General features: G+C 43.1%; 3 protein-coding genes across 3 annotated transcripts in view; 1 reads left to right on the top strand and 2 right to left on the bottom strand.

Moving 5' to 3' along the window:
* The window catches only part of LOC121540697 (cadherin EGF LAG seven-pass G-type receptor 1-like), a 75,641-nt gene extending 68,311 nt beyond the window's left edge, over positions 1-7,330 (top strand). The window contains exons 32-35 of the mRNA XM_045207843.1: positions 2,809-2,952; positions 3,655-3,870; positions 5,370-5,703; positions 5,811-7,330. Coding sequence (XP_045063778.1) covers positions 2,809-2,952; positions 3,655-3,870; positions 5,370-5,703; positions 5,811-5,835 — 719 coding nt within the window. The 3' untranslated portion in view covers positions 5,836-7,330. The remainder of the gene's footprint in view (positions 1-2,808; positions 2,953-3,654; positions 3,871-5,369; positions 5,704-5,810) is intronic.
* A 124-nt stretch (positions 7,331-7,454) lies between these two features.
* Positions 7,455-8,563, bottom strand: LOC121540698 (gamma-crystallin M2-like). Its single transcript, XM_041849733.1, has 3 exons — positions 8,454-8,563; positions 8,011-8,250; positions 7,455-7,796 (listed from the first exon to the last, which is right to left on the bottom strand). Exons 1-3 carry the CDS (start codon positions 8,484-8,486, stop codon positions 7,521-7,523), a joined length of 549 nt encoding a protein of 182 aa, XP_041705667.1. The 5' UTR covers positions 8,487-8,563; the 3' UTR covers positions 7,455-7,520.
* A 608-nt stretch (positions 8,564-9,171) lies between these two features.
* LOC121540699 (receptor-type tyrosine-protein phosphatase eta) overlaps positions 9,172-23,403 on the bottom strand; it is a 44,719-nt gene continuing 30,487 nt past the window's right edge. The window contains exons 14-39 of the mRNA XM_045207842.1: positions 23,079-23,363; positions 22,618-22,881; positions 22,198-22,461; positions 21,459-21,707; positions 20,929-21,183; positions 20,459-20,716; positions 20,043-20,309; positions 19,631-19,885; positions 19,126-19,398; positions 18,533-18,787; positions 16,430-16,572; positions 16,105-16,258; positions 15,692-15,841; positions 15,255-15,477; positions 15,010-15,131; positions 14,703-14,790; positions 14,571-14,615; positions 14,401-14,409; positions 14,204-14,291; positions 13,967-14,057; positions 13,593-13,666; positions 13,127-13,261; positions 12,351-12,467; positions 11,854-12,014; positions 11,599-11,734; positions 9,172-11,415 (exon numbers count right to left, since the gene is read on the bottom strand). Of these exons, the coding sequence (XP_045063777.1) occupies positions 11,257-11,415; positions 11,599-11,734; positions 11,854-12,014; positions 12,351-12,467; positions 13,127-13,261; positions 13,593-13,666; positions 13,967-14,057; positions 14,204-14,291; positions 14,401-14,409; positions 14,571-14,615; positions 14,703-14,790; positions 15,010-15,131; positions 15,255-15,477; positions 15,692-15,841; positions 16,105-16,258; positions 16,430-16,572; positions 18,533-18,787; positions 19,126-19,398; positions 19,631-19,885; positions 20,043-20,309; positions 20,459-20,716; positions 20,929-21,183; positions 21,459-21,707; positions 22,198-22,461; positions 22,618-22,881; positions 23,079-23,363 (4,520 nt within the window). The 3' untranslated portion in view covers positions 9,172-11,256. The remainder of the gene's footprint in view (positions 11,416-11,598; positions 11,735-11,853; positions 12,015-12,350; positions 12,468-13,126; positions 13,262-13,592; positions 13,667-13,966; positions 14,058-14,203; positions 14,292-14,400; positions 14,410-14,570; positions 14,616-14,702; positions 14,791-15,009; positions 15,132-15,254; positions 15,478-15,691; positions 15,842-16,104; positions 16,259-16,429; positions 16,573-18,532; positions 18,788-19,125; positions 19,399-19,630; positions 19,886-20,042; positions 20,310-20,458; positions 20,717-20,928; positions 21,184-21,458; positions 21,708-22,197; positions 22,462-22,617; positions 22,882-23,078; positions 23,364-23,403) is intronic.

Below are 23,403 nucleotides of genomic sequence, written 5' to 3'. Positions count from 1 at the left end.
AACAAAACGTACAGTCAATAACACAATAGAAAATCTATATACAGTGTGTGCAAATGTAGTAAGTTATGGAGGTAAGGCAATAAATAGGCCATCATTTAGTATTAACACTGGAATGATAGATGTGCAGAAGATGATGTGCAAATAGAGATACTGGGTTGCAAATGAGCAAAATAAATAACAATATGGGGATGAGGTGGGTGGGCTAATTACAGATGGGCTGTGTACAGGTGCAGTGATCGGTAAGCTGCTCTGACAACTGATGCTTAAAGTTAGTGAGGGAGATAAGAGTCTCCAGCTTCAGAGATTTTTGCAGTTCGTTCCAGTCATTGGAAGCAGAGAACTGGAAGGAATGGCGGCCAAAGGAGGTCTTGGCTTTGGGGATGACCAGTGAGATATACCTGCTGGAGCGCATACTACGGGTGGGTGTTGCTATGGTGACCAATAAGCTAAGATAAGGCGGGGATTTGCCTAGCAGTGATTTATAGATGACCTGGAGCCAGTGGGTTAGGCGACGAATATGTAGTGAGGGCCAGCCAACGAGAGCGCACAGGTCACAATGGTGGGTAATATATGGGGCTTTGGTGACAAAACGGATGGCACTGTGATAGACTACATCCAATTTGCTGAGTAGAGTGTTGGAGGCTATTTTGTAAATGACATTGCCGAAGTCAAGGATCGGTAGGATAGTCAGTTTTACGAAGGCATGTTTGGCAGCATGAGTGAAGGAGGCTTTGTTGCGAAATAGGAAGCCGATTCTAGATTTAACTTTGGATTGGAGATGCTTCATGTGAGTCTGGAAGGAGAGTTTACGGTCTAACCAGACACCTAGGTATTTGTAGTTGTTCACATATTCTAAGTCAGACCCGCCGAGAGTAGTGATTCTAGTCGGGCGGGCGGGTGCAAGCAGCATTCGATTGAAGAGTATGCATTTAGTTTTACTAGCGTTTAAGAGCAGTTGGAGGCTACGGAAGGAGTGCTGTAAGGCATTGAAGCTCGTTTGGAGGTTTATTAACACAGTGTCCAATGAAGGGCCAGATGTATACAAAATGGTGTCGTCTGCGTAGAGGTGGATCTGAGAGTCACCAGCAGCAAGAGCGACATCATTGATATACACAGAGAATAGCGTCGGCCCGAGAATTGAACCCTGTGGCACCCCCATAGAGACTGCCAGATGTCCAGACAACAGGCCCTCCGATTTGACACATTGAACTCTATCTGAGAAGTAGTTGGTGAACCAGGCGAGGCAGTCATTTGAGAATCCAAGGCTATTTAGTCTGCCAATAAGAATGCGATGATTGACGGAGTCGAAAGCCTTGGCCAGGTCGATGAAGACGGCTGCACAGTACTGTCTTTTATCGATCGCGGTTATAATATCGTTTAGGACCTTGAGCGTGGCTGAGGTGCACCCATGATCAGCTCGGAAACCAGATTGCATAGCGGAGAAGGTACGGTGGGATTTGAAATGGTCAGTGATCTGTTTGTTAACTTGGCTTTCAAATACTTTCGTAAGGCAGGGCAGGATGGATACATGTATAGGATGGATACTCCAAACAGGTCAGGGACAAGTTTTTGGAGAAGTACAGATCAGGGTTGGGTTATAAAAAAATATCAGAAACTTTGAACATCCCACGGAGCACCATTAAATCCATTATAAAAAAATGGAAAGACTATGGCACCACAACAAACCTGCCAAGAGATGGCTGCCCACCAAAACTCACGGACCAGGCAAGGAGGGCATTAATCAGAGAGGCAACAAAGAGACCAAAGATAACCCTGAAGGAGCTGCAAAGCTCCACAGCGGAGATTGGAGTATCTGTCCATAGGACCACTTTAAGCCGTACACTCCACAGAGCTGGGCTTTACGGAAGAATGTCCAGAAAAAAAGCCATTGCTTAAAGAAAAAAATAAGCAAACACGTTTGGTGTTCGCCAAAAGCCATGTGGGAGACTCCCCAAACATATGGAAGAAGGTACTCTGGTCAGATGAGTCTAAAATTGAGCTTTTTGGCCATCAAGAAAAACGCTATGTCTGGCGCAAACCCAACACCTCTCATCACCCCGAGAACACCATCCCCACAGTGAAGCATGGTGGTGGCAGCATCATGCTGTGGGGATGTTTTTCATCGACAGGGACTGGGAATCAGAATTGAAGGAATGATGGATGGCGCTAAATACAGGGAAATTCTTGAGGCAAACCTGTTTCAGTCTTCCAGAGATTTGAGACTGGGACGGAGGTTCACCTTCCAGCAGAACAATGACCCTAAGCATACTGCTAAACTCAAGTGGTTTAAGGGGAAACATTTAAATGTCTTGGAATGGCCTAGTCAAAGCCCAGACCTCAATCCAATTGAGAATCTGTGGTATGACTTAAAGATTGCTGTACACCAGCGGAACCCATCCAACTTGAAGGAGTTGGAGCAGTATTGCCTTGAAGAATGGGCAAAAATCCCAGTGGCTAGATGTGCCAAGCTTATGGAGACATACCCCAAGAGACTTGCAGCTGTAATTGCTGTAAAAGGAGGCTCTACAAAGTATTGACTTTGGGGGAGTGAATAGTTATGTACGCTCAAGTTTTCTGTTTTTTTTGTCTTATTTCTTGTTTGTTTCACTATATAAAATATTTTGCATCTTCAAAGTGGTAGGCATGTTGTGTAAATCAAATGATACAAACCCCCAAAAAATCCATTTTAATTCCATGTTGTAAGGCAACAAAATAGGAAAAATGCCAAGGGGGGTGAATACTTTCGCAAGCCACTGTAGTTCAGAGGTCAGAGAGTAAGTTATAGCTCCTGTGTTTCCATGGTAACAGATTCAGACTCGGACAGTGAGCTCTCGGTGGATGAGCACAGCAGCTCCTATGCCTCGTCCCACTCCTCAGACAGTGATGATCATAGAGGAAGCCGCAAGCATAGGTGGAACAACGAGAGACCGCCCCAGCGAAACACACCCAAAGGTAACGGGACTCACGTTCAAACACACACACACACACACACACACATTTTGCATTTGCACATAAAAAACACATACACACACACACAAACCTCATACAGTGGGGAAAAAAAATATTTAGTCAGCCACCAATTGTGCAAGTTCTCCCACTTAAAAAGATGAGAGAGGCCTGTAATTTTCATCATAGGTACACGTCAACTATGACAGACAAATTGAGAGAGAAAAAAATCAGATTCAGTCTTCCCAGCCTGGTGCAGGTCTACAATTTTGTTTCTGGTGTCCTTTGACAGCTCTTTGGTCTTGGCCATAGTGGAGTTTGGAGTGTGACTGTTTGAGGTTGTGGACAGGTGTCTTTTATACTGATAACAAGTTCAAACAGTTGCCATTAATACAGGTAACGAGTGGAGGACAGAGGAGCCTCTTAAAGAAGAAGTTACAGGTCTGTGAGAGCCAGAAATCTTGCTTGTTTGTAGGTGACCAAATACTTATTTTCCACCATAATTTGCAAATAAATTCATTAAAAATCCTACAATGTGATTTTCTGGATTTTTTTTCTCATTTTGTCTGTCATAGTTGACGTGTACCTATGATGAAAATTACAGGCCTCTCTCATCTTTTTAAGTGGGAGAACTTGCACAATTGGTGGCTGACTAAATACTTTTTCCCCCCACTGTATATTGTGTTTTTTTTCCTACTGTATCTGAAGTGGAAACAGAGGCCAATCACGTGAAGCCCTACTGGCCAGTGGAGCCGCCGACAGCCAGTGAGAGCGAGGAGCCCTGCGGGGTAGAGACGCTGCGTGTGGAGACCAAGGTCAACGTGGAGCTCCACCAGGACAACAAAGTCAACAGGGAGTCCCCCTCTCAGAATGATAGTGCCCCTCCCAGCTCACCTGACTGCAACCAGACAGAGAAGAGAAGAGGTGAGAGAGGGAGGGGAGAGAGAGAGAGAGAGAGAGAGAGAGAGAGAGAGAGAGAGAGAGAGAGAGAGAGAGTTGTCACTAGCTTCCATATCCACAAATTGAATTGAATATATTTTGGGGTAACAGACATATACAACAAAATGTACAATGTGGACCCAGAGGATATCACTTGAAAGTATTAATTAAAACGCTTGTTTCCAAAGTGGTCCTTGATGGTAAAAACAATAACACATATAATGATTAAAAGGCAAGACAAAATGACAAACAACCATACATACATTCATTTATATTGACATCCTAAACAGTGGCACTATGCACTGAAACTTTTCCCTAACCTTAAAAATCCTACCATATTAATTTTACATTAAAACAATCTATTCATTGCACATCATACCGATCATTCAAATAAATACACCTGACCAGCAGTAGGGGGCACAAGGGGCAGTGGAGTGGTTTCTCTTACTTACACAACCTTGTCCAAATGAAAACCATTGCCTGCTTTTTAAAGCTATTTCTACTTTTTCTTTGCTTGATCTCCAAGGGGAGGCTATTCCATAGACAAATGCCTGTATAGAAAAAGGTGCTCCTCGCAGTACTGTTTACTCTTGGGATTTTACAAGACATAACACTAGCTCTGGTATTGTAACTGTGTTGGTTATAGACCATATCAATGTGGTTTTTCATATAACTTGGGGCACAATCATTTAAGATGTCAAACATATGATTAAGTTGGTCCACTCTGGACTCCAAAGGCAACAAGCCCACCTCCCAGAACTCCTGTACCCCTATGTGGGTCCTAGGAGGGACATTCAGCATATAACTGATAACATTATGTTGCATGACCTGCATTCTCTTTTTCAGCTTTTGTGATAGCCCACTATACCAAGCAGAGCAGGCATAATCAAAATGACACTGAATCAAGGTTGAGACAAGCAGTTTCTTAACTTTGATGTTAAAATATCTAGTGTTACGATTTAAAAATCATAAACCCCGCCCATTTCTACAAATTATCTTCTTACATTTTATTTGAAACCTAACCCTAACCACACTGCTTACCTTAAAATTAAGACCAGAAAGCACTTTTTTGTAGCAAATGTTTACTTTGGAATCTGACTTCGTGGCTATGGAAGCTAGTGGAAACAGAGAGAGAGAGAGAGAGCGAGAGAGAGCGAGAGAGAGCGAGAGAGAGAGTGAGAGAGAGAGAGAGAGAGAGAGAGAGAGAGAGAGAGAGAGAGAGAGAGAGAGAGAGAGAGAGAGAGAGAGAGAGAGAGAGTGTCCTATCTGGCCATACAGGCCCTCTATAGTTCACTACCTCGCTCAGGAATGTCTCAAATGAAATGTCTGATTGAATCAACATGTCAACATTCTAATCTAGTACCTACAATTTTAGATATTGTGTGTCATTTTTTCCAAATAAGGTGCATGTGTCTGTGTGTTTATGTGTGTTTTCTTGCATGACTGACTGGGATTTGTTTCATTCACCCTCTGTTTGCAACCAGGCATTCTGAAAAACAAGATCACCTCCCCTCCTCCCCTGACTGACAAGAACATGAAGAATCGCCTGCGGGAGAAACTGAGTGACTACAACCCCCCCAGCATCTCCCCCAGGACTACCCCAGTCCCCCCATCTCCCGTCTCCCCCCATCTACGCCCTGTAACCGGGGGCAACGGGGTCTTCATCAAATCCCCACCTCGCCCGCTCGTGCCTCCACGCCCTCCGTTGTCTCCACGGGACCTGCACAATGGGATTGTCATGACAACAACGAGGACGATGATGTCGCCATTAGTCAATGGGGTCAACGGGATTCAAGACGCCCAGGACTTGGACTCAGAGTGAGTGGTCACGAGATACTGGTGGCCATGTTGCATTTCTAGCAGATATGTTGGATAATATGTCAGTCAATTTTGACTTTAGTAACTGTCTCTGTCTCTCTCAACAGCGGTAGCAACGAAACCTCAATCTGACTTGGAGAGAATTCCAGAACCAGCTCTCAAGGCAAGAGGGGCTACAGCGCTGATACCATGCGTGCATTTCGAAGGTCACTATGACCCATTCCAGTAGGCCTCAGGACCCCTAAGCTCCTATGGAGACCAGTGTTAGCGCAGACAGCTGCCTGCTTGAGAGAAAAGGGGATTAAAGGAGAGAGCATGAGAACTACATCTCCCAGCATGCAGCAGCGGAAATGCACTTCACGGCACGGCTACCAAGTGGCGCTGTCTGTAGTTGTTCATTGCAGGTGGCAACTGACAGCAGGTTGGGATTGAGGAGTTTTCTAGGACCAGATGTGCCATGATGTGATGACCTCATGAATCAGTAAGACATTCACCAAGTGCCCAGCTGTGTTTGCCCACAGAGACAGAAACGTCTAAAAAACGAATCAATGCCTTTGGTCCGTGTAATTACCTTGTAGATATTTTGTATTTTTACTTTTTGGACTTGTTTATAGGAGAGGAAGAACTAAGCTGTACATTGTAAGTAGTGTAATGTATATCATATTTTTGGGACATCGTGTGTAGATATGACAGTCAACAAGGTCTTTTACAGATGTTTACGAATTTGGCACATTTTAAGAAAACAAAAATGCTGCCATCAGCAGCATGTAAAGTACTCCCAGTCTGAAAATACTCTACTGATAATATGATTTTGAAGTATTCAAACACTCGTATAGTAAGTCTAGTAAAACAAAAGCCATCTTAAAATAGTCATTCTAACATAGGGAGGCATGTTCATCTCCATATTACAGTGAAGGTCTTGTCCATTCCAATTGTGTCCTGATGGTTGAATGACTTTGAACGAGGAAAACGCACTGAAATCTTAATACTTGCATTACAAGTTCCAGTAAATGGCAGAGCAATATATAAATCAATTGCTACTCTTGAATGGTTAGTAGAAAACGACGGTATGTGCCTTTTGATTGTTACCTTACCATGTTGTCTCATTGTAACCCTTCACACATTGTGCTTCTGGGTTTTTGTAGATTCTTATATCACTTTGCCATCCACATATAATCTCTGGAGATCCTGTCGCCATGTGTTCAGCCAGTATCATGTCTGCATTCTGATTTTTAACTAATTAGAATAGTATGTAACAGTATTATTTCCAAGGAAAGCGTATTCATTTTAAGTATCAACAGTGTGCCTTTCTCCCAGCCTCCACAGGGCATAGTGTCTGAACCCAAGATAACCACTGTTACTAGTTTTAGTATACCGACCTCTCCTTTCTCATTCCCCTATTGAGCAGTAAACACCAGTGTACATGATTTAGTTATAATACTGTCATCCTTCAGATCTCCTTCTGCTATTTCATGTTTACAGAGAGGCCATATCTCTTTAAAGCTGATATTGTGTCACAGACACTGGAATCATTATTGTAACATACATATATTTATTTTTTGTGAAAAGACACTGGAAATCAGACTTTAGGAACAGTAAAATAAACCACATTTGGATTTTTGCATTACTTTTTGAGAGTTTTATGTATTACTTGTGTCATTAAGAATTGGTAGGTATATGACATATTTGTATGTTTTCAGTATGGCCTGTCAAGGGGTTTGGATAAAGGGCAAACAAGAAATGTGCAAGCATTTGGGGTTTTTCAGACAGACGTTTTATTCAATGGCTTCTTGTATTTGCATCAGTAAAAGCTATATCTAGTAACAGGACTCGTTGATACGCCTCATGCTCATGAGCCTGCCCATAGAGCCCATCTGACTGAAGTTTCTGTACTCTCCAGGCCTCATGTACATCATCCTGCCTCTGTACTGGGGCTGCTCATACATGAGCCAGTGGCCGTCCATAACGTTGCAGGACATGCAGTTGTTCATGCGGTAACGATCCATGATGCTGTCACAGTCGTCCATCATCTCGTGCATCTGACCTCCGAAGTTCTCCCTCTCGTAGATCCTCATCCTGAAAGATCCTCTGTGCTGTAATATGATGAACAACATGTTTTAGTGAGAAATCGGGAACTGCAATGCTAAATGTATAATGTCTGTATAGATTGTAGTCATACTGACTACTGGGCATGGGTGTATGTATCAACAACAACATAAATTACTAAGAGGCAAGTAAGAAGTCCTAAAAAAATGTGTTATGGAGTTTCATAGACAGAGGCGACAAACTGAATGTCATTGGGCTTACCATGGGGATCATGCGGCAGGACCTGATGTCGGTCATTCCCATCATGCGCTGGTAGTCAGAATACTCTCCCCTCTTCATGAACCACTGGTTTCCCATGTAGTTGGGGCGGTCGTACACCATGAAGCAGCCGCTCTCAACCCTGCAGGATTGGCAGCGGCTCAGGTAGGAGGACATGTCAGCGCAGTCGCTGCTGCACTCATAGGAACGACCCTGGAAGTTCCTGTCCTCGTAGAAGGTGATCTGAAAATAAGCAGGAATCATTTCTATTCACCATTCAAACATACAAAAACACATTGCTACATGTTGGGCCTTGCCTAATCCCACTGGTAATCAGGTTTCTGGGATTAAGGTTGCCTTGTGCTCTGACACTAGAGTACTGAAGTGCCCTCAGTCTAACAAACTAGGAAAATTATATTAATAAACACACTAAATATAATACTTACTCTGCCGTTCATGTTCATGCCGGTGGAGGTCATTTCGTCTCTCTGTGCTTCTGCTGCTGCTCTTGCTGTGGAACTGTTATCCTACTGGTTTAAAACCTTTCTTTTTATACCTGTGAACCCCATTGTACTAACTTCTGACTCAGCAACATGGTATAGAGGGCCATAGAGCACTGAGGTCTGTTCACATGTCCAGGGACACGGGTCTCTCAAAAGACTTTAACAATGCTGTTTCTCTCAGAACAAAGTAACAATGAGCCTTTGTGAAAGGGTTAACAACAGTGATGAAGTGGAGGGTAAACGCCGTTTACCCACATTTTGCAGAAAAATGCATTTAAAGTATAGGGAGTGTTACTTCTCTAATCCTGAACAGCAATCAGTGTTCAGCCACCAATTCTTTTTTACCACTACATCGCTGGTTAAAGGGATATTTCACCCAAATAAAAAAATAACACATTGGTTCCCTTACCCTGTAAGCAGTCTATGGACAAGGTATGACAGCAATCCATGCTTTGGTTTAGTTTCCCTGGTACTGTTTCCACATGCTAACGTTTTAGCATTTGTGGCACAAATCCCATTCAAGACATGGGACCGATATTATAATTTTTACGCATCATGTCCAAATCATCCGAAAGTGTCTAAACATGTGAAGCTCAACAAAGTCACTCACGCTTTGAACATGATGGGCAAACATTTCTAATATCGGTCCCATGTCTTGAATGGGATTTGTGATTTTGTGCCACAAATGCAATTCAACACAATTGGTAACTAACTATCTGGTTACCAGTGGTACAAATTGGTGCTTGTTTCAATGAATCTAAAATTAAGTATTTTATCCCAGTTAGTGTAGCCTAATTGAACAAAGGCTTGGGCCGTAGTCTCAATCAACACTATGGACATGTGGGCCAAACAGTAAAACAGAGAAGCTCACAACAGACATTTGTAGAGAGAAAAGTGTAACATTTTTAATCACAGTATTGACCGATGGAAGGATACAAAAATCTTCACCTTTTCGTCCTTTGCATTGTACCAGCAAGCATCACATAGTATCTCACACAGCATCGTGACAAAATTCCTAAAACTTCCTAAAACTCTGAGGAAGACTATTTGCGGAGTCTGCTTTGCTTATGAGCTCTACTAAGTAATATTGTCAATAGAAATAAGTGCTTTGAAGAACTTGAGAAATGTGCATTGTGATACAAAGACAGTAAAACTATATCAGCATAGTGGCTTTACATTTAATCAATCAAAGCTGGTCTGTAAATCTATGACCTATGTCCAGGAACACCCCTTATATACATTGTCCTTAGGCCTTTATATACACTTGTGTAGGTTTAGCATATCAGATAGCTAGGCAGAACCACTTTAAACAATCAGATTCTTTAGGGAGTGGAGGTTGTTTTTGGATGGGGCCCATGCGTACAGTATATATATATAACCACATAGTTCCAAAAAGGGGAAATCGCCTCATGGCAAACTACCATTACAGGGACTGCAAACGTTTTCCTGCTTCTATGATAGAAGCATCACAGATAGACAGTATGCACAGCATTACATGAACCACTTTCTATAGAACATTAATTAGGAAAACAACAAACAGTAGGGAGTCAGTTCATAATGTGTAACCTCTGAGTCTTTGAAGCTGAGAGATGAGTTTACAGACTGAAGTGTGAATGGGGATTTGCTATTGCACAAAGTGGGTTTCAACAGCGGAGGAGGACCACAGGCTCACACAGCAGTTTCGCAATCATTTCTCATGAACATCTTAAGAATATTTACACCAACCATAATAAAACATCTATAGGAGAATTTAAAAAGTTACAGTGTAAAAACCTAAATGCATCCGGTGCATTATGCAGAACAGGGTATAGGAAGCACAAAAGTTCTCACAAAACTCCTAATTTTAAACTTGTTAAGATATCAACATTATTTGGAGTGAAAGGTTAACATTTGACTTTGAACATCTAATATTAAATAATATATTCATAGGCCTATTGCCAGTAGTTCTCGTTTCTTCTAAAACGGTGCATTGTGCTTGTCCTGTCACATAAAAAGGAATGTATTGTAATGTTTTAAAAATTGTATAACTGCCTTCATTTTGCCGGACCCCAGGAAGAGTAGCTGCTGCCTTCAAGCAGCAGCTAATGGGGATCCATAATAAATACAAATAGAAATACGAGCGTAATTACACCACTTATTGGAGACTTGAGAGGGCACAGAAGAGAGGATAGGTTGTTTCGTATTACATTTTTTAGGACAGTTGTTATGTTGCGTGCTGATCCTATACCTAAAGATGGAGATACATTTCACCATAACATTGGTCTCATTTAACAATAAACTACATCTGCATTACATTTGTATATTCATTTATACAAACCTTTGACTTCATTTACAAAGGTATGGCACTTATCATTCAGTTTAACCACACATCATTTCTTAAAACATTGGCGTTACAATCATAAAAAGAGAGTATGCAGATATTCGGAAGTAGCAGCAATATACAAATATGGAAATATAAGAATTACATCTCTAAAATATAATTTTATGTACATTTCATTATTGGTCTTTGGATGGAATTAGTGCATCCGTTCCTCTCAACCAACCGTTATCTTCCATGTTATTTTCCAACTTCCATAAAATGTGACCAAATAAATACTAGAAAAACTGATCGATTTAAAAAAAGACCACAGTGTAAGGCAACATGATTAGTGAGAGTGAAAAATACTTTCCCTTTTCTAAACTCTTATCTACAGGCCTGTCTGACTGAGACTGGAGGAGGGGAGAGACGGAGCACTGGACATGAGGCCTATGCGTTGTGGTAACCATTCTTAGGTGTATCTTTCCTGGGTTCTACGTTCTCGTAGATGGTGAGTGCAGCCGTGTTCTGGTAGATTAAGTCCACGTTGGTTCCAGTTCTGGATCGGATTATGTCCATGGCACACTGGTTTAGGAACAAATACTGGTCCTGTAAGACAATAACACAATATAGTTCAATATGATGAAGCAAACTGACCATTCAGATGTCAAAACATTTCACCTAGTGACCACATAAGCCTCCATTAGCATAACTTCCACTTTGAACCACAGTGATGGATTGTACAGTAAGCCTGTAATAAACCCCCAAACATGCTGAAAATAGCCCAGTGACCTCGGTCTGAACCATGAGGGGCCGGTGCATGCGCAGGTCATGGATGGTGCCGTACACGTCCACCGTACTGTCCCTCTCTATCTGGAAGATCAGCCGGTCGATGGCTATGAAGGTACCTGTACGACCCACACCCGCACTGAGGGGAGAGAGACAGAAAGAGAAAGAGGGAGAGAAAGAGAGAGATGAGAAAGAAACAATGTTAATTTACTGTTTAACGTTTCTTGAAGTTAACTGAGAGAAACAGTGTGTGTGTACCTGCAGTGGACAACAGTGGGGGAGTGGCGTGAGTACTGGTCCATGTGTTCTCGGACCAGGTGTCTGAAGTTGATGAGCAGCTCCGTGGTCTCGGGGACGCCGTGGTCCGGCCAGGCTGTGAAGTGGAAGTGACGCACCGAGCGTGTCTCCGCCGTCCTCACCTGTCAGCCAATCAGAAACACAGAGACACTCCCTGATTACCACTAATACATGTGTAACATGTAATGCCCCCTTCCAGGATCCGATTCACAGAGTCGCAGTCGGATCAACAAAAAAAATCTGTACAAATTCCTATTCAAAATGCTAGCTATAACCCAGTGAGCACAAGACATAAAACATACGTATTATGAATGTGTTTTCAACCAAAAATACATATTTTTTTCGTCTTTTGTTTATAGGGAAGGGATAGTTTTTCCCAGAGCCATGTTTTACCCACTAAGCAGCTGAAGAGGAAAACATCAGTAATATTTGTTTCACTCATTATCACAGGAACTTACGTTTTTTACGTCAAATTCCCTGATGGTCCAGTCTTCTAGGGGGATCTCAGAGGTTGTTGTCACGGTGATATTCTGAAAGTGCTTGGTCTCAGATGGCCAGTATTCCTCACATTTCACCTGAGAGGAGAGAGGTGGGTGTGTGAGCGATAGGTGTGTGTGTGTGTGTGTGGGGTAGCTTAGTGCAGTCCTTCTCAAACTTCTCTTCTGGGAACTCCAGACATTTCACAATACTACACCTGATTCAAGTAGTCAAAGGCTTGTGGATAAGTTGACAAGTGGAATCAGGTGGGATAACTCTAGAGTAGTTCAAATACATGGAATGTATTTGAACTACAGTTCCAGAGGAGAGGTTTGAGAAAGGCCGGTTTAGTGTGAGAACATTAGCTATACAGCACACTACCACTTCCACACCCCATCCCTAGGTGGCAGCAGCAACTTGGTCAGGTGCTGTGCTCTGCCAGGAACTCTTGATAAGTGATGATTCACAGGTGTGTGGCTTTGGCAATCAGTGCGAGAGAGAGGTGGACAGGTTAGCCTCTCATCCTGGAGGCACGTCAGTGTTTGTTTAGGTATGCCTTTTTGGTTTTCTGTTTCTGTAAATATGATCATTTTGGTTTTCTGTTTCTGTAAATATGATCATTTGGGGTTTTCTGTTTCTTTTGAACAACAACCTGCTTGGGCTGGCCGACAGAAGAGTCGAGACCGAGCTGGCCCTGAATCTGGTAAGTGTGCTGTCTTGTGTGTGTGTGTGTGTGTGTATGTGTGTGTGCACTCACTCGTCCCTGTTCGTTACAGCGTGTCAGCATGACCAAAGTCTGGACGTTCTTTTCCCAGATCATCCTCCAGAACTCGTTGACGGTGACGGGCAAAGGACCTTGGGCCGCAATAAACTCCTTCCTGGAGTTGTAACCCTGGCAACGGAGACATATTGACCCAGTACGTAAGCATCTACTACAATCACCATGCAACTTTCCTAAACCTTTCCATACTTCTCTGTATCTTCTGGTTAATGTGAGATGGATGTGATGTAACTCACTCAATACTTCTAACTGTAGCTATAACCTGAAAATTAAGACCTATATCTGAGTCTTAATTGAAGTTATCTTTTTAAAAAATTTAAAAAATTTAAATGTAAGTTATCTAGCTATATCGATCATGTTTGTGAAATAACCCCAGAGCAGAGCTGAAGCACAGAGTGTCAGAGAAAGCTGATTATGATGAAGATGTTAGGTCAGTATTTACCGGGATGTAGTTAGAATTGATGTAGTCGTCGAATGGACTCCCATGGATGGACAGTTTCACTCTAGAGGAATCATCTAGGATGTGGGAAAGATGAGGAATGAGGATAGATAGAACTGAAAGAGAATTCCTGTCACTCTGCCCAGAGACAGAGCATCATTCTACAAACCACTCTAGTGTAAATGCTGTCCTCCAGTAATTGTGTGTCCATATTGTATAGTCAAACTCTGAGCTATTGAATAAACAAAGGAGTTAGTCTGTTCGACAATGAGGATGGAGGATTGGATATGATAAGCAATGGTAGCTGTGCCTAGCAGTGGCAGGAGGACAGGGGTCATTGTCATGGAGACAGGGGTCAGGGGTCATGGTAGACTCACAGGGAAGCACGTTGTTGTAGCGGTTCTTAGACTTGTTCTCCATGGCCATAGCGCTGGTTTTAGCTTGGGCTGTTCCCACTGGCTTCAGGTCCTAGAAGGAGAAGGAGACATTAGGCCACCAGGAACCAGTAGCGAACAAGGAAACACAGGCATATTTACCAAATGCAGAACCTCAACTGCTGCCCGATGGAATATCCATATCATGTGTATGAATAAATAAATAGCTTTACGTTTTACCTCAAACTCCTCGGCAAAGCCACAGTTGGAGTCTGCTCTCTGCCTCTTGTAATACGCCTCATAGTCCTCCACCCTCACGGCCACGCTTCTGCTCATAGAGACACAGGAGACAAGCATTAACACAAACACATGCGTGACACCAACACTGCATCATTCAATGTGTCAAGTCTACTGTTACCATAAGAGTTAATACTCACACTTTAGCTCTGAAAAAAAATTGAGAAATAAAAAGAGCCATGTTAGCAGTTAAAGAAAAACTTAAGTAATTTTAAGACAAATATTCACTTATTCTTTTGCTCTTACAGAATTACAGATTCATTAACTTTCAAACTGAGACAGAAACAAGCGAAAGATCAGAAGAAATCACCTCATGGAGTGAATCTGGATTTCTGAAGTGTCTTTCTTGGTTTGTCTGTAAAAACAAAAGCACACAAAAATCATACGACCATCCAAAAAACATCTAAATTATCGAGTGATGATGATGATGATGATCGCTCACTTCCTCCAGTGGATGATTAAGCCAACGGTGATGATGAAGAGGATGGCAAAAACTCCAAGCGTTACCCCGACAGCCATACCGATGGCCACTACATGAGAACGACCAGAGAAGAAAGAAAAGAGAAAGAGTTAAGAGGACGTGACATTCATAATGCCTCTTAGGACCCCATAGCGTATTATAACACTTGCTATAAGCATTCATAACAGCTCATTGTGCCTTACGAGTGCCTATATGAATACATGGCTATGAATCCTTTTATAAATGTATTACATACAGGTGGTTTGTACAGTAAAAGTGCAGTAGCTACCTGGGTCCTGAGTGAGTACCACAGGACTTGGGTTGAACACAGTTATCGAGACGAGTGAGGAAGTGACGTTCAGAAGCCCGTTCGAATTTACCACTGTTTCAGTAAATAAAACAATGGCATAACTGTGAAGACAAAAAAATTATACATTTTAGTTCACGGTTTACATCAGTAGTTGATTATTATCAGCTGAATTTGAGGTCTATCCCTACCACCTATCCCACATACTACCTGTGTGGTGTTCTTACCTGTATAAGCGATTGGCCTTCAGTTGGCCATTGGTATATTTTTTCCATGAGGTTTTGTCCCCTATGACAATGTCAATGTTTCCTGCACGTTTCCTCCTCCGGCTGTTGCTAGGGTTGTTGCTAGGATTCTCTTTGACCGTGGCTAAGTATGCCGTAGTAGAGCTTTCGTCCCACTCCTGATAGGTCTTCACTAAGTACTGCATTGAGTTAGAATTATTTACATCTGCAAGAAAACCACCACACACAAGAGAATTGTAAGGATCATTTATTAAAACGATTGGTCAAATGCTTCTTTGGAGATACATCACATTGAATATGTTGAATCAGAATTATCTCAGTTAAATGAATCCAAGTGTACATGCACATGTCTTTTGGATACCCAAAACAAAAATCTATCATAAACAAATCTTAGCCAATAAGAGTGAAAAGGGACCCACTGGTGATGTCAGAGGTCACCAGCACGCCGTAGTTTTTGATTGGTCCGTTGGTGTCATTCAGGAGTCTGGGGTCCAGCTGTATAGAGAAGGAGTTGTGATCTTTCACAGTGGCACTAGAGAATAGCGACGAGTTAGCTGGGATAGGAGGGACTGGAGAAACGGAAGAGAGGAGAGGAGAAAGAAATGGGACATAAATACAGTCCTTGTGTTTACGTGCTGACATTACTTCAATATATGGGCAACACATATTGTATAGGTAAAGAAAATACATGTAGAACACATAACGGTTTTAATATCTGTCAATGTCAAAGTGTGAAAACATGCATTTTCAAATTGTGAGGGTAATTAAGTTATTATATTCTATCCTATTCCATCAAATTTGAGCCCACATTGCAATTGTTTCTATCACGTACCTGTAATGCCAGTCTTGCAGGTGAGGGTTTGGACAGTGCTGGAATTCCCACAGCCCAGAGTGGTTACAGTCAGGGTGTAGTTTGTATAGTGCTTTAGGTCAGAGACTACGTGGCCACAGGCTGGGTTACAGTCACCACTAGTGGTATTGTGTACCTAAACCAATCAATCAATCATTAATTAAATAAATAATTCATTCATTTAATCAATCAATCAATCAATCAGCCAATTATAAATGTATTCAATCAATATTTGTTTTTATTTTGTGACCAATATCTACTGTACTGATTGAGAAATGCATTGTGTAGCAATGAATTCACAACTCACCTGGTCCTTGGAGAGTTGGTTGGTTTCATAAGCAGTGATCTGGAAGCCCTGGTTCAGTCCTTTGGGTTTGGTCCAGGACAGAGTCACCTTGGCATTGGGGGCGTTAGGAGAGTCACACATCAGCTTGGACACAGGGCTGGCATCTATGGCACAGTGAAGGAGACACAGAGGTTTTCAGTTTTGATTTTATTACTAGGAAATGTGTAGACCATGTCTGAATTTCATTACAATTACAAGAGCTCAAAACACAGTTCAAAAATAAAATACATCTGGCCTCCCGAGTGCCGCAGCAGTTTAAGGCACTGCATCGCAGTGCTAGAGGCGTCACTACAGATCCGGGTTCGATCCCGGGCTGTGTTGCAGCCGGCCGCGACCGGGGGACCCATGAGCACAATTGGCCCAGCGTCGTCCGGGTTAGGGGAGGGTTTGGCTGGCCGGGATGTCCTTGCCCCATCGCGCTCTAGCGACTCCTTGTGGCGGCCGGGCGCATGCACGCTGGCTTCAGGTCGTCAGCTGTACGGTGTTTCCTCCGACACATTGGTGCGGCTGGCTTCCGGGTTAAGACATTGGTGTGGCTGGCTTCCGGGTTAAGACATTGGTGCAGCTGGCTTCCGGGTTAAGACATTGGTGTGGCTGGCTTCCGGGTTAAGACATTGGTGTGGCTGGCTTCCGGGTTAAGCCATTGGTGCGGCTGGCTTCCAGGTTAAGGGAGCAGTGTGTCAAGAAGCAGTGCGGCTGGGCGGGGTCGTGTTTCGGAGGACGCATGGCTCTCGATCTTTGCCTCTCCCGAGTCAGTACGGGAGTTGCAGCGATGGGACAAGACTGTAACTACCAATTGGATATCACGAAATTGGGGAGAAAAAGGGGTAAAAAGTACCCCCAAAAATATTATACATCTATAATAGGATCCATATCTGGATCAGTGTCTGCAGGTGATAGTAATGATAGTATGTCCTTTATAAATCTGGATCAGTGTCTCCAGGTGATAGTAATGATAGCATGTCCTTTATAAATCTGGATCAGTGTCTGCAGGTGATAGTAATGATAGCATGTCCTTTATAAATCTGGATCAGTGTCTCCAGGTGATAGTAATGATAGTATGTCCTTTATAAATCTGGATCAGTGTCTCCAGGTGATAGTAATGATAGCATGGCCTTTATAAATCTGGATCAGTGTCTCCAGGTGATAGTAATGATAGCATGTCCTTTATAAATCTGGATCAGTGTCTGCAGGTGATAGTAATGATAGCATGTCCTTTATAAATCTGGATCAGTGTCTGCAGGTGATAGTAATGATAGCATTGCCTTTATAAATCTGGATCAGTGTCTGCAGGTGATAGTAATGATAGCATGTCCTTTATAAATCTGGATCAGTGTCTCCAGGTGATAGTAATGATAGCATGTCCTTTATAAATCTGGATCAGTGTCTCCAGGTGATAGTAATGATAGTATGTCCTTTATAAATCTGGATCAGTGTCTCCAGGTGATAGTAATGATAGCATGTCCTTTATAAATCTGGATCAGTGTCTGCAGGTGATAGTAATGATAGCATGTCCTTTATAAATCTGGATCAGTGTCTCCAGGTGATAGTAATGATAGTATGTCCTTTATAAATCTGGATCAGTGTCTCCAGGTGATAGTAATGATAGCATGGCCTTTATAAATCTGGATCAGTGTCTCCAGGTGATAGTAATGATAGCATGTCCTTTATAAATCTGGATCAGTGTCTGCAGGTGATAGTAATGATAGCATGTCCTTTATAAATCTGGATCAGTGTCTGCAGGTGATAGTAATGATAGCATTGCCTTTATAAATCTGGATCAGTGTCTGCAGGTGATAGTAATGATAGCATGTCCTTTATAAATCTGGATCAGTGTCTCCAGGTGATAGTAATGATAGCATGGCCTTTATGCATAAATCCATATATGCATTCTTAATGCACAACACACTGGTGGTACAGTATGGTAGGTTCTTAATGCACAACACACTGGTGGTACAGTATGGTAGGTTCTTAATGCACAACACACTGGTGGTACAGTATGGTAGGAAAACATGTGAAAACACATTATAATAATAATAATAATATGTAACATTATGATCTTACTGGTGCAGCTGGAGGTTGAGACTGGAGCTCCCTCTGTTCCGTCAGCTGTCTCTGTTGTCACGGTGAAGTTATACAGACTACCAGGGACCAATTGTTCAATGATTATGTTTTCCATAGCTGTTAACTCTGTTAACCCAGAGTTGGTCCTGGTCACATTGTAGCGGTAGCCTGGTTTGTGACCCACAGGCTTGACCCAGTTCAATGTTATGTTCTCTTCTGCTGTCACTACACTGAGGGACTGGACACTCTCTGGTCCTGGGAAATGAGATGTAATGGAGTATAGAAAGGTTAGTGTAACAATAGTTATGAATACAGAATACAAAACGTCTCAGGGCTGTGTTTGTAAGTGGGTGTGTGTGAGTGTATGTGTTCAGAAATTAGTTTTTGTGTGTGTGCATGCTTGCATGTCATGTATGTAGTGTGTGTGTATGTAGTGTGTGTGTGTGTGTGTGTGTGTGTGTGTGTGTGTGTGTGTGTGTGTGTGTGTGTGTGTGTGTGTGTGTGTGTGTGTGCGTGCGTGAGCGTGTGCGTGCGTGTGTGTGTGCGTGTGCTCGCATGTCATGTATGTAGTATATGTGTGTGTTGACACTCACTGGTCGTGACCAAACTGCTCCAGACCTTCTCACTCTGGATCCCTAGCACTCCCAATGTAGCCACAGAGATATTGTAGGGTGTTCCAGAGGACAGGCTGGGCAGTGTGTAATTGGTGGTTTGGATTATGCTCATGTTGTTGTTTAGTTGCGTTGACAGGTAGGTCACTAGGTAACTGAAGTTGGTGTTTGCCATCAGAGGAGCTTCACCCCACTTCACAGAGATAGAACTAGTCGTCTTCTCCAAGATCAGGATGGGCCCAGGCATGTTGGGATCTGAGTGAGATTTGGACAGAAATGTATGTTTATAGAAGTAGCCGATAACATCTGTGAATTGAATTTCCTTGCACAAATAACCTTGAAAGTTATCTCTGGTTAAGTGAAAAAATATATCTATATATCTTAGTCTTAGACTAAACAGTCAAAACAAATGAATGAACTCTAACAGATAAAAGAGGCATGCTCAATGGAAATGGGCCTTTTCCTCCGTTGCTTCCCTCATACTCACAAGTTGCTGTAGTATTAGGTTCTGATGTAGCATTGAAGGGCCCACTGATAGTGGTCACCACGGCTGTGTACTCTCTGCCAGCTGGCAGATTAGGGAAGGATGTTGACCGAATGCTGGAGTTCAGCAAATCTGAGAAAATGACCTTGTTCAGACAGACTTTATAATTCTCTACGTTCCCTTTGGGCGCTTCCCAGCGCACCACTATGGTACTGTTGCTACCAAGGTTGGAGATGGACGTCTTGACAGACTCAGGCTCTGGTAGAGAGGGAGAGAGGAACAGAGATGGGGGTGATGTTAGAAAGAAGAGAAAGGCGGGAGAGAGGGGGAAGATGTAAAAGGGATAGAAACTATTTTTGAGAGTTTTTAGAAAAACACCAAATAACTAAAAAGGTAAAAAGGAAGGAGGTCTCACTTGTGTACTGATAGGTTAAGACGATGTCTCCCTCTATGCCGTCCAGTGCCTTGACGGAAACACTGAAGGTGCATTTGGTTCCTGGTGTGAGTTCTGAGATGAGGTCCCCCTCTCCTGTTGTCGTGCGGTTTGTGGGAGCAGACACGCAAACCTCGGTCTGGATACGGTATCTGTAACCACTCTGGTACTCAGGTGGTTTGGTCCAGGTCAGATTCACAGTGGTTGTGTTCACTGTAGAGGCTACCAAACCACTAACGGTGAATGGTCCTGGAAACAGAGGATCTAAGGTTAGACTTCAGTATACAAAGAAGTGAATACTGTTCAACATATGCTGTACTCTTATTAATACCAATTTAGAAAGATAAAATAACTCTTAAAATTAAACAGAGATTAGTTTTATTGCCATGGGAACATACTTGTAAAATAGGACACCGTCACCGGGGTTGCCATGGTTCCGTCCCCTGTGAGTGTTGTCACGGTAAAGCTGTAGTTGCTCCCAGACTGTAACCCGGTGATGGTTTTCATGGTGGTGTTGGCGGTGACGGGCCAAGAAAAGGACCCGTTGGTGACATCCACCCGGAAGGAGTAGCCTGGTTTGCTCTCTGGCTGAACCCAGACTAGAGTCACATTGGTGGGGGTGATTCCTGCAGTCACATTGATCACAGACTGGGGCCCTGGGACAAAGGAACAACAAAGATATTTAACGAACATGTTCAATCTGTGTGTGTGTACATATGAGTGTGTGTGTAACGGACGTCACGCTGCTTGCTTAGCGAGTACAGCTTCCTCCTGATTCGGCTCACACGAGGCTCAAACCAAGGACCTCCTTGCTAGCACATGTGCTGTGTAGATACTGTGTAAATGTGTGTGTTCAGTAGTCACTCACTGGTAGAGATGGCCGTCGTCACCACTGTGCTCTGGTAGCCCCACGGCCCTACGGTTACCACGGAGATGTTGTAGAGTGTTCCAGACTGGAGGTTCTCCAGGAGGGTCCAGTTGTGTTCCGTCAGGGTCTGCTGGTCCAGATGGAACACAGAGAAGTTGTACTGACCTAGGTCCATGTCCAGGGGCCGGGCCCAGCTGATGTTGATGGAACCAGTGGTCTGGTCCACCACTATGATGGCTCCAGGAGGGTTGGGATCTGGGGGAACAAACCAGGGAGCAGTCAATTATGAAGGAGATTGCCGATGGAGTGACTCAGGCATGGGATGACATCAGACAACATTCGATCTAGATTATCATCTATCTCTGGCATTGTGCTCTATATGCTAGTCAGAAGAATATAGAATTAACTCATGTGGGCTAATGAAGACTTGAAAACCCAGACCCAATCTGAATTTACACAAATTGGTCCATGCTAAACAAATGGAGTACAGTTGGAATGTTGGACTTTTATAAAAACATTGACTGACTTACACGTTGCAATTGTAACATTCAGTGACTCAGTGAGCGGTCCACTATTGGTGGCCACATTGACAACATAGACTTTCCCTGGCTTCAGGTTCTGGAACTCAAATACTGAACGGTTGGTGCATTTCTTTTCCATCACATTGTTTTTGTAGATAGTGACAGTGTAGTTGTCCACCTGTCCCACAGGTTTATCCCAGGTCACACTCATGTAGGTTGTGTTTCCTATGGCGGTGATGTTTGTCACCACCCCAGGTTCTGAAGAGTGGATAGAAGGGGAAAAAAACGTTAACATTTCACATTTTAGACTAGAGATACAGAGATCTTAAAAGTGTTGTGGTAAATGTGTTAATTATGTACATTTGTCTTTAACTTGGCTTAGATATGAAATACGCACTGTCAGACATCTCGGATGAAATCCACTTTGCTATGTAAAGAAGGGATGTAGGGTTGAAGGGATAAAGGATTGAAGTTTTGAAGGGCAGATGGGTTGAAAGTGTGAAGGGTTGAAGAGTTGAAGGGGTGTAGGATTGAAGGGATGAAGGGTTTAAGGGATGAAAGGTTGAAGGGCTGAAGGGTTGAAGGGGTGAAGGGTTTAAGGGGTGAAGGGTTTAAGGGTTGAAGAGATGAAGGGATCAAGGGATGAATGGTTGAAGGGTTGAGGGGTTGACGGGTTGAACGGGTGAAGGGATGAAGGGTTGAAGGGGTGATGGGATGAAGGGATGAAATAAGATCTTTAGAACCATACTTGTGTAGCTTGACTTCTCCATTGGATCAGACTTAACCCCCTGGACGACCGTGACCACAGAGATGTTGTAACTGTACCCAGGACAGAGATTGATGAATGTGTACGCCTCGACCATGGTTGAGATGTTCTCAACCACAGAACCATTCTTGGAGATGGTCACCAGATAGGAGTAGGTTGGTTTGTAGTCATTCGGTTTGGACCAGGAAAGTCTGATAGCAGTTGTGTTCAGACCCTCGCCCGTGAGGTTACTGACCGCCTTGGGCTCTGAAGGGCAAATATAGTATTATTATCATCTGTAACACAGGATAATTTGTCAGACACCTCCTGACTACCCCAGAGTAACTGTAGTTTGCTGGCTGCACTTGCATTGCTCTTGGATTCCTCTATGAATACCTTTGGAATTTTAGAACACTGGCTTACTCGTGTAACAGAACGTGCGTTCCGGAGTTCCCTCGCTTCCCAGTGCTGCTACCGAGGTAACAGTGCAGTTGTAGCCAGTCCCAGATTCTAGGCCCTCGACGACTGTGTAGTTGGTACTGACTCTTTTCTCTACAGGGTCTGTAGCGTTTCTGTACTGGACTCTGTAGGTGTAGTACCACTTAACCTCCACAGGGTCATTCCACTGTAGCTTCACTGAGGAGGTGGACAATGGGGTGGCTGTGAGGTTCACCACTGGTTTGGGCACTAGGACGAAGGGAAATAAAAAATTAAACCTTAAATCAGTCCTCTTACTACGATATGAAATGTGGTAAGGCATGTAGTATTTCAAATCTACTGTGCAGAATATTAGAAAGGATTCAAAATATTTCAGCAACATTTTCGCATTGTCAAAACGTCACCCAGAGCATAGTCTACTGTACGGTTGTCACAAGTGTACTCACAGGTATATGCAGATATACTAACACTGGCGCTTTCCAGATCCTGGGGTCCCACGGTTTTCACTGTGATGGTGTAGAGAGCTCCAGAGAACAGAGAGGTCACGTTACTGCTGAGATCATGGGTAGAGGAAGACTGGTTTCTCTCTCCCAAACCAGTCCCATTAGGCTGGTAGCTTATGTTATAGGAGATGGCTGAAGCTCCAGTCATTAGACCTGGGGTTGTCCATTGAACAACGAGGGAGCTGGTTGTCCTCTCTGTGATGTTGAGGGGTCCAGGTTGGTTGGGATCTGTGGTGGAGAAATAAGAGTGATGTTAGGAAAGTTGCAA

This window comes from Coregonus clupeaformis, chromosome 26, assembly GCF_020615455.1.
Source record: "Coregonus clupeaformis isolate EN_2021a chromosome 26, ASM2061545v1, whole genome shotgun sequence".
Classification (NCBI taxonomy): Eukaryota; Metazoa; Chordata; class Actinopteri; order Salmoniformes; family Salmonidae; genus Coregonus; species Coregonus clupeaformis.
Note: the sequence above shows the minus strand (reverse complement) of the source record. Positions and strands in the feature narration are given on the sequence as shown.

Bases quoted from the DNA above. Each gene is read 5' to 3' on its own strand.
- LOC121540698 (XM_041849733.1), bottom strand. From the start codon at position 8,486: ATGACCTCCACCGGCATGAACATGAACGGCAGA. The intron at 8,251-8,453 runs GTAAGTATTATA...GCTTATTTTCAG, and splicing joins GCATGAACATGAACGGCAGA to ATCACCTTCTACGAGGACAG. The intron at 7,797-8,010 runs GTAAGCCCAATG...ATCATATTACAG, and splicing joins CCTGCCGCATGATCCCCATG to CACAGAGGATCTTTCAGGAT.